At 39.5% G+C, this 10,631-nt stretch overlaps 1 protein-coding gene across 1 annotated transcript in view; it reads left to right on the top strand.

Annotated features, from left to right (window-relative positions):
- Positions 1–2,360: 2,360 nt before the first annotated feature.
- The window catches only part of LOC102772945 (vascular non-inflammatory molecule 3-like), a 9,848-nt gene continuing 1,577 nt past the window's right edge, over positions 2,361–10,631 (top strand). The window contains exons 1-6 of the mRNA XM_015557794.1: positions 2,361–2,649; positions 2,761–2,891; positions 6,625–6,851; positions 8,142–8,270; positions 9,049–9,449; positions 10,028–10,201. Coding sequence (XP_015413280.1) covers positions 2,437–2,649; positions 2,761–2,891; positions 6,625–6,851; positions 8,142–8,270; positions 9,049–9,449; positions 10,028–10,201 — 1,275 coding nt within the window. The 5' untranslated portion in view covers positions 2,361–2,436. The remainder of the gene's footprint in view (positions 2,650–2,760; positions 2,892–6,624; positions 6,852–8,141; positions 8,271–9,048; positions 9,450–10,027; positions 10,202–10,631) is intronic.

The raw sequence follows: 10,631 nt of genomic DNA, 5'->3' as shown, positions 1-10,631 counted from the left end.
CTAATAGAAGCAGAGAGCAGGGTTGGAACTATCTGTTTACACTGTAGAAGATACACAAAATAAACTGCATCTCAGTGCAAGAGAAAAAGTTCTAAAAATTTGCAACATTCAAACATGGAATAGATGGGACTTTCAGGTAGCTGGATCCTTCATTCGACATTTATTCATGTATTGGGCTCACAACCTGTCACACATGTGCTGGGGTGATGAGGTTTAGAAATAGGTAAGACACTTCCTTGTCCTCCAGGGGTCACACCCTGGGATGCGTCATTACTCAAAGATTATTTTACATGGATGTTCCGGATTTCTTTTAATCTCTTTAAGAAGACAAAACATGCATCTGCAAAACTAAATATGAGTATAAGATTTAAATTAAGGGTCAAGAAAACAGCAAGCAGTGAGAGACATTCACCAGGACAAGAAAAAAGTGCTAAGAGCGTTCAGAAATCTCACTTAGGATTGGAATAGATTTGAGAAAGTTTACAAGGAACTGGAACTTAGGCAGATGGAGAAAAGGACATTTCAGGGAAAAATGAGTATATAATCATCTAGGTAGAGCAGTACATGAAATGTTCAGAGGTCAGAGAATAATTCAACATCACTGAATAAAGATGTCCAATAGGCAAGTTGTGGAAATAAATCAAGAATGATTTGGATTTGATGAGTTATACATTTCCTAGTAAACATAAGTGTTAATCTCTAACTGTTAAAATAACAAGTATTGCCCTGGCTAATGTTGCTCATTGGACAGAGCGTTGGCCTAAGACTGAAGGGTCCTGGGTTCAATTCCGGGTCAGGGCACATGCCTGAGTTGTGGGCTCAATCCCCAATAAGGGGCATGCAGGAGGCAGCCCATCCATGATTCTCTCTCATTGTGGATGTTTCTCTCTTTCTCTCCTTTCCTCTCTGAAATCAATAAATATATTTTAAAAAACCAAGTATTTATCTGTATATTGCAAAGTCAACTTGCTTACCCCTCATGGAGCATGGACCACATCTCAGAATTAGCATTTTGAATACACTTGTCCCCCCTTACCCACAGTTTTGTTTTCTGGGGTTTCAGTTGCACACAATTAACTACAATCCAAAAAGATTAAATGAAAAACTCCCAAAATAAACAACTCATAAGTTTAAAAATTTTTTTTTTCCTTTTTAGAGAAAGAGGGAGGGAGAAGGAAATAGAAACATCAATGCGAGAAACATCCATCAGTTGCCTCCCTTACAAGCCCTGACCAGGGATCAAATCCACAACCTAGGTATGTGCCCTGACCAAGAATGGAACCTGTGACCCTTTGGTGCACAGAGCGATGCTCCAAACATCTGAACCACATGGGCCAGGGCAGCAATTTGTAAGTTTTAAATTATGTGCCATCTTAACTAACATAAGGAAATGTCACATTGTGTTCCCCTGAAGACATTAATCTTCCCTTTAACCAGTGTGTCCATGCTGTATACATTCTCCACCCACTAGTCACTTAAAAGCCATCTATGTTATCAGATCAACCCAGGGATCACTCACCATCATTGACCATGTGATAATCTATCTATATTTTACACTGTTTAGATAAAATTCCAGTATTCTAGACTATTAGGCAGTCTTTTCAAGAGAAACTGGCAACTGTGGTTTCTGCTGATATCCTCTTATGATGCAAAAACTCAGGACCTTTGATCAGGAACAAGTGAGCCCAGCCCAGCCAGTGTAGCTCAATGGTTGAGCATCCACCTATGATCCAGGAAGTCACGGTTCAATTCCCAGTCAGGGCATATGCCTGGGTTGCGGCTCAATCCCCACTGTGGGGCTTGCAGAAAGCAACCGATCAATGATTCTCTCTCATCGATGTTTCTATCTCTCTCTCCCTCTCCCTTCCTCTCTAAAATCAGTAAAAATATATTTAAAAAAGAGAACAAGCGAGCCCAGACATTAGCACGTATAGAACTCTTCCTCCTTTTGCCATTTTGTGAGCTCTTAAAGCTGGGACTTGCTTTGTACCCTGTTCGGTGTCTGTCACAGTTATGAACGTAAGTTTTCAACATATTGTTATTATGATGCTTGCCTACTACAATGGTCCTAATATTAGCCCTATTAATGGAACCACTGAACTACCAGGAAAATATATTTTACTAAAAGAAAAGAGCTTTAGACTGAGGTGGACTTATCTGATTGGCTCCTTAATTCCTCCTTTAGCGTTCGATCGCCCTCTGAACATTGTCAACAACCACGCTGCACACTTGAGTCAATCCAATTGTGTAATCCTGGCCGTCAGTTTTCTTGGGCAACATCTTTTCTCAAGGCTGTCCAATGTGTTCTGTACAATTGTGTAATACATTCGTGAGAAATATAAATAGCTGGTAGCAGGCAGGGCTTTAACATAAAATTTTTTCCAGTGATACACAATCTAAGAATCTGAGTTTATCCAAGAGCACTAAATTGTAGCTATGATTACATCCTATTTTCCAAAATATGTGGCACCTTTTGCCCTCTTTGTCCTGAGTGTTGGCGCGCTGGACACGTTCATTGCTGCAGTGTATGAGCATGCGGTTATATTACCAAACAGAACAGAAACACCTGTTTCTGAACGAGAAGCTTTGCTCCTGATGAGCAAGAATATAGATGTTCTTGAGAAAGCAGTTAAACTGGCGGCCACGCAGGTATTACCCTTTTTATACTGCCTGGGATATTGCAAAGGAAATTTGAAACTTGAAGGAGTGTGAGTGTTCAGAATTGATGAGAAAGTTCTTTGTTCCCTCTGGTTTGGGTAGGGTGCTCATATCATTGTGACCCCAGAAGATGGAATTTACGGCTGGGTCTTCACAAGGGAGACCATTTACCCCTATCTGGAGGATATCCCACACCCGGAAGTAAACTGGATTCCATGTACAGACCCTCAGAGGTAATGTCATTACTCTTTGATTTTTGAACAAAGCATTGTGATATTGTAAAATACCAATAGCAAATTCAGTAAACTCGCCTAGTGTTCTTGCTGACAAATAATCAATCTATGACATTGGACCTAGATGCCTCTAATGCTTCATAAGGTGTGCCTTCTGGCACATGCCCCCTGTTTGGTGAATGACTTGAAATGATGATGATTGGTTGGTTATTTATTGCAGTTTTCTTTGATGAGTAGTATAGTATGTATATGCATGGTTTTATAATAGATGTGCTTAACTGGGTTTCAACGAAGTGGGAAAACTGTGACATCTGGGATTTATGTTCCAAATTTAAGTAGATAGGTTCACCCATGAACACATGCCTCTTTTTAAGAATGGTATAAAAGATGAATAGGCTATGTTTTCAAAGAGTTTTTTAAAAAATATATTTTTATTTATTTCAGAGAGGAAGAGAGAGGGAGAAAAAGATAGAAACATCAATGATGAGAGAGAGTCATTGATCAGCTGCCTCCTGCACACCCCACACTGGGGATTGAGCCCACAACCCGGGCATGTGCCCTGACCAGGAATCTCCTGATTCATAGGTTGCCACTCAGTCACTGAGCCATGCTGGCCGTGCTCAAAGAGCTTTGGTATTGTTATCATTTGAGACATAATCAGTATGGTGAGTGGAAACTGCAGTCTTGAAAAAGGAAGTGCTTTTTCTGAGACCACATTCTACCACCTTCTAGCTGAGTGATGTGGGGTATGTCACCTAAGTGCTAGATGTCTCTGTTTCTTTATCTGTAAAACAGGAATAATAACATTTCTTCTCCTACTTCCCTTACAGAGTAGACAAGAGTGTCAAGTGAAGAAATACACATGGAACCTGTACACTCTCATGCCCAATCCACTTAGCTATCACTATTACTCTTGCCAACAGAAGGAGCAGAATCTAAACTCTTTGTTTTCTTGTCCTTTGAGAAATTCTAGCAATTATTTATAGTGGTAGTTTAGACTTAACTATCTTTTTAAAAACAGTATAAAGCATAAGAAAGATGTATGAAATAGATCATGTTAGGTGTACCTATTTTTAAAAATAGTTCATATATAATTCCTTTAAATGGCAAAACCAATGCATTAAAAAGTTATTTAAGTTGCTAATTTTAAATTTACATGCATCTGTTCAGAACTATATCTATTGCACAAAAAGAGGAACTTAATTAATTTTGATTATTGGAAATTGATTAGAATTCTCCGTTGCCGCAACGTGGGAGCTCTACTATGTGAGCCAAATCTCGCCCTGGGATTTCTACCTCTGGCAAAAATATTCTTTGAATGTCACAGTCTGTGTTTACAGGAACCAGTAACCATGACTCAATGTTTACTCGATTTTGGAGCTTTTCCCAGAGCAGGAAGGACTCATAATTTGCAGTCATTCAAGAGGCTTATACTAAAACACTCCCTTTTTGCCTGAACTGATTACATGGACTTTCCCAGGGGAAAGATGTCTGGAAGCCTAGTTAATATCTAACTAATTATTTTTCAGTGGAGAAGATAGGTGACTGATGAAGCTTTAACATTATTGGTCTTGCAGACACTTATTCATATGACAAATTTGCAGCTCTGAGTTGTAAAAAGGAGAAATCTAGTACTTAATATAAGGGTAATGTTGGTAAAAAAAAATAACACAAAAAACTATTGTTTCTTCCCTAGTAATATTTATCCTTAAAAGAGATAATAGAGGGACCATGTGGTTGTTTTTTCCATGTTGAAATACTATCAATTAGAATACTGACATGTCTCAATCTTCCTTGGGCTTTTCTCATGAGGAGCTTATAGGAAATATTAAAGTACCCTAATTAGCCAAGAAAATAAAAATTAAACAAGTTGTATAATAATTTTATTATAGGCCTTAATAGATATGAATGTTGACAATATGCCGTATTTTTTTGGAAAATAAAAAATAAATGGTCTAAAACAATAGTCATAAAGCTGTTCTTTCCATTAAAAGATTAGCTTGACATTAATTGCAGAAAAGCTGAGAGGTCATGGAGAGAGCCTGAATGGCCTCTAAAGGAACCAGGTCTCAGTTTCCTGGGCTGTCTTCTTGTAGTTACAAAATCTGTAATGGCCATTACTCATTTATTGAGCACCTAATTGGTCCCAGGAACAGTACATTATTTCATTCAATTTATGTAGCAGGAATAACTATTTCCACTTAAAATATGAGGTAAAGGGGGGCTTACAATCTCACCCCTGGTAATTAGCATGTCTGGAACTCAGTGCAGCCATTTCCATTGTCCATTCTAACGGAATGTCCTCTGAGGGCCTGAACGCACCGTATTATATTTGAAATTTCCAGTTACGAGTGAATCCACCTCTTTGACAGCATGTTCTGGTTGCTAAATATTTTGTATTTTATTTTCTGCTGAAATCTCTCTACAACTTTTTTTGGTCTTTGTATCGCCTCTATAGTATGTTCATGTCTATGACTCATCTCCAAATTAGAACCTTCCAAGTACATGAGGCCAGCTGTCACTCCCCCTGTTTCATCATCTCAATTCCTTCTCATTTCTAGGATAAACATCCTAGATATTTAATGCCGATGTGAATGGCTTTGACATTACTTTGAAAAGCAATTTTATAGTCTGTATTATCTTAGGGTGTGTGTTGCATTGACAGATTGAAGAAACTGAGTCAGAATAGTGAAGTGCTGTTTTTTTTCCTGGTCCTTTATTTTCTTTCTTCTTAAAAAAAATTATATATATATATTGAGTGGCCATATTATTATGACCACCTGACGTTTGTAGGCAAATTAGCTATAATTTCATGCTGAAGTTGCTAGAGGGCCAGATCATTATAAACGTCTGAATAGCACAACATACCTAAGTATCATTGCTGATCAAGTTCATCCTATGGTGTTGATGGCGTATCCCAATGGAGTTGGCTTCTTCCAACAAGACTTCCAATGTGCTATGCCATGGTACTTGTATTGGGTAGAAGTGCTTTCAAGAACATGAGGGAGACTTTACCTTGCTTAGGTGGCCCCCACAATCACCAGATCTCAATCCAATTGAGCATTTGTGGGACGAAGTTAAAAGAGCCATCAGGCAGCTGGTTCCACAACCATCAAATCTCACAGAACTGGACAGTGCCATTCATCAGGCATGGTGTCAGATTCCTCGCATCACCTTTCAACATCTCGTGGAATCAATGCCAAGAAGAATCGCCGCAGTAATGAAGGCAAAAGGTGGCCCAACGAAGTACTGATGGGGTGGTCATAATAATCTGGCCCGTCATAGTAATCTGCCACTCAGTGTATATTTCAGTACTAAATGCTGCATTTGTTCTCTGTAGAAGATGATTTATATAGGGCCCGCTATTTACAGCCTCCTAGTAAGACTATGGCTTAGATGATAGAAAAGGTCCTCCCCTTTAGAAGAGCCTGTTAAATTTCAAGCCCTTCGTTTGCCTTCCTGGGAGTACTTTATAGGAGAAAGTGTGCTTCTCTTTTTCCTCCACCACCTTTTCTGTGCTTCCCTCTCTCACTGCAATCTGGAGTTTGGCACAATGAAATAGGTTAGCTTTGATAAAGATGACATTTATATTGCATGTGAGTTTCTTGATCTTTTCTGTTGATTCTTAACCTAGAGCTGTTGTGTTATATGTAACAGGCAAATAAAGTATCACTTTGAAAGTTCAGAAATCGCTAAAATAATAAAAAATTTAAAGCAATATCTATTGAATTAGGTTTGGCTATGCCCCAGTGCAAGTAAGGCTCAGCTGCCTGGCCAAGGACAACTCTATCTATGTTGTGGCAAATATTGGGGACAAGAAGCCATGCAATGCCAGTGACCCTAAGTGTCCCCCTGATGGTCGATACCAATACAACACTGATGTGGTGTTTGACTCTCAAGGAAAACTGGTGGCACGCTACCATAAGGTGAGATTTATTTGCGTCTCAGCGAAACTTGATTGACTTCTTCTGTTTGTTTGTGGAATGTATGTATACTTGTCTTTTGAATGTAGGTGAGAGAACTGCCTAGAAAACATTTCTTAGTTATTACATTTTAGTTGAAAAATATTTAATTTAGTTTGGTTTTATATATATGGGTTTGGAGTTTAAGTTAGCTTCACAAAGTTTTTAATATTCTGTGAGAAAGAAGGAGAAATGCTCTGTTTTATCCCTGATTTAATACTAGAGTTAGCTTTTGGGCCCAATTTGTTAACATTGAGTACTAAGCTTTAGTCATTCATTCCATTATAACATTTTTTTAATGCAATACACTGTGCCCTGTTTGCTTATGACTCTCCTGATGCTCTCTGTCCCCAGAGGCGTGTGCACCCATGTTCACATAGACAGCATGCCTCTCTTGCAAAGCTCCGCATGCAATTCAGACTCAACATGTCTTTAACAGAGAACACACTGCATTTTCCCTCTCATGTACTTTTCAGTCTCTGTTCTGTTTCCTGGCACTTCCATCCCCTGAGTTATCTCAGCACTGTTCAATGCGTATCCCCTTCACATATTCAGTGGTCTGCTTTTCCTCATTCCTGCCTTCATCTCTTGCTTATGGAACTCTTGCTATGTGGTATTCAAGGCCTAGGCTCTTGGATGTCAAAATGGTGTCTTAGCTTAGATAATCCTTCAGAACCCTGATCAAGTGTTCAATTGCAGGTAGGTTTTTTGGGGAGGTAGTTCAAGGAAATGCTGGTAGGAGAGTAGATACTGGTGGGCTGGAGCCAGTTATACTGACTTAGTGGACCTAACTGTGCCCATCTCTTCTTAAATTCATGTTCAGCGAGGCCATGTTGGTAGCTTGAAATAGGCTGTAATGGGACTATTTACACCACAAAAATTGGCCCATGGCCACAAATGAAGATTCCCCATCCCTCACCCCAAGAATTGGTGGTTAAACATTTCTCAGTATTGTTTTGGGAGCAAGGAATTAAAACAGGGAAGGGCAGAGTCGGTAAAGTGGCTTTATCATGAGAGTTACACTGTAAACAACTAGAGTGGGATTCCAGTGAAGAAAACTATGGAATTCAGGTTAGAATATACACCTCAAAGTTATCCCACTGGAGCAGTGAGGTATTAATATACTACTTCCTACCAGTTACTGGCTGAGGGCTACCCTTGGGGCCCAGTCGGATCCAGTAGCCAGAGGAAGTACAACAATAAGGCCTAAGCGGGTACAGGTGGGGCTGAGCACCCAGATTAGTAAAGGCTAATTAGTGATGTGTGGTTATTATCTTTTTCTCCCCAGACCTTGACTTCATGGATCTCATAGGGGAAGACCGACAGTGGACGCTGGGGAGGAAGTTACTGCAGGTGAATGACACTGTGACTTCAGAAGACACAGACCTTCGAAACAGCAAGAACTGCACTGAACCAGGTAACTGACAGCTGCACTCTGGGCAGTGGCTGCTGTTTTCTCTGCTTTGGGCTAAGGAAGAGTTGGATGCCATGTTTTTTCTTTGAATTCTAACCCAGAGAGACTTTAAGGACATTTAGGGCAAATGTCTAAGAAACTCAAAGGTGAGACCCCAGGGGACTATGCAGGTGTGTTTGTACCTCTTTTCTTAGGGCATCTGAAGAAAAGGTAAGTCAAAGTCATAGGAAATACAGTGATAGGGAGCCCCGTCATCGCCTTTGTTATGGGAAAGAATGGAGTCAAACGTGATAGGGTGCGCCTTGTCTCAGGACCCCTTGCTTTTTATTAATACAATTTGTCTTAAGGCAACGTAGAGATATACACATCAAAGGGTAAGGTTTCGTATACACAAGCATTGTCAGATTGGGGAAATTTGTCTATGGCTGTTCAGGTGTTTGGCTGATGGGAAGCAATAACATGTAGATTAAGATGCCCTGAGCTGTCTGGCAGCAAGCAATCATTTTTGCATCCTTTTCAGGTTTGGGGAAATGCCCTTCAGCCACTCCAGATTCAGCCCTGCTGTCTGGAATTGGCTTCAGTAGCTTAAGCTAAAAAAAAAAGAAAGAAGCCATCTAAGTCAAATGACAATTTCTGTGTAAGCAGTCACAGAGTCAAATTATGCCAATGTAACCTCTATCTCCTTGCCTATCTTGAAAATCCTTTGCTTTCATAAGTTTGTATTTAATTTCTTGTGAGAATGATTCTATTAGTTTGTCACCATGCACAATTTGAACACAATATTTGTGTTTCTTTGTGTCACCGATAGGGAGTGGAATCTACGCACCGGAAGCAGTCCAGGTGTATCACTATGACATGGAAACAGAGAGTGGCCAGCTGATGCTCTCAGAATTGAAGTCCAGGCCTCGAAGGGAACCCACCTTCCCTGCACCTGTTGACTGGAGTGCTTATGCCAAAGGCATCAAGCCAGTCTTGTCTGAGCAGTTGGATTTTCCAGGGATGATTTATTTTGATGAGTTCACCTTCACTGAGCTTAAGAGAAATGCAGGAAGTTACACAGTGTGCCAGAAAGACCTGTGCTGTCACTTAACTTACAAGATGTCTGAGAAGCGAACAGATGAGGTGTATGCACTAGGAGCTTTTGATGGACTGCACACAGTAGAAGGCCAATATTACTTACAGGTAGAGATGCTTAAATATGTTAGAATGGCTTCTTTATACATTTTTCTTCTAGGCCATCTTTGCATTCAAGAACAGAGGAATTAGTTCTCAGCAGGCCAGGTTCAAGTTTTAAAAGTGCAAATTTCATGCATTCTCTTTTTTGGTCAGGTTACTTTAGGGAAGTATTTTTAAAACTGTCTTCCACTAGAGCCCAGAGTAAGAAGTTCATTTCACATCCTGACCCAGTGCAATCAAGATGTGTGACTACATGGAAATTGTTACTAAATATTAAATATTTAATTGAAACAAACATTTATGAAATAATTCAAATTAGAAAAGCTATATTTATGTGCAATTTTAAATACTCTGATTTTTAAAATTCTAATCTATTCCATTCAGCTTCACTGAGAAAAAAAGAGCTAATTCTGACCCACAAAGTTGATTTTAGGATTCACTAGTAGATTATGACCTATAATTTGAAAAACTGCATAAGAGGCAGCCAAACCTAACATATATTCCTCTATCCCTTGAAATTGTGCTTTTTGCTGAGAAAATACTTCTAAGATTTCTAACTACTTCTTTGTTCTTTGCCTACATAGATATGCACGTTACTGAAGTGTCAAACCACTGACCTGAGAACTTGCGGGGAGCCCGTGGGATCAGCTTTTACCAAGTTTGAGGAATTCGCTCTCAGTGGCACATTTGGAACGAGTTATGTTTTCCCACAACTCATTCTCAGTGGGAGTCAGCTTGCCCCTGAAAGACATTATGAGGTAGGAGGTTTTCAGAATGATAACTTTCTTTAAACAGATGGGGTAGACTGGCATAATGTAAATCTTTAAAATAATGGGTCAGTATTGCAATATTGCGGTTCCCATTATACAAGCATTGCTGTAAAAACATGTAGAAGCTATGATATGGAAGACAAGTGTGGTTCTAGATTGTCTGTAAGCTATGATGGAGAATTTGGCGTTCATTTTTCTACATAAATATGATTTTGAGATCCAAGGCAACCATAAGGTTATGGAGAAATAAAAATATTGATTGTGGATGGTGGCTGGCAACTAATGTCCTCCTTATTTGCATGGTGTAGAAGGTCCATTAAATAAGGCACCCACAACTTTCTTTCTTTCTTTCTTCCTTCCTTCCTTCCTCCCTTCCTTCCTTCCTTCCTTCCTTCCTTCCTTCCTTCCTTCTTTCCTT

Source organism: Myotis davidii, unplaced genomic scaffold, assembly GCF_000327345.1.
Source record: "Myotis davidii unplaced genomic scaffold, ASM32734v1 scaffold147, whole genome shotgun sequence".
NCBI classification, from domain to species: domain Eukaryota; kingdom Metazoa; phylum Chordata; class Mammalia; order Chiroptera; family Vespertilionidae; genus Myotis; species Myotis davidii.
Note: the sequence above shows the minus strand (reverse complement) of the source record. Positions and strands in the feature narration are given on the sequence as shown.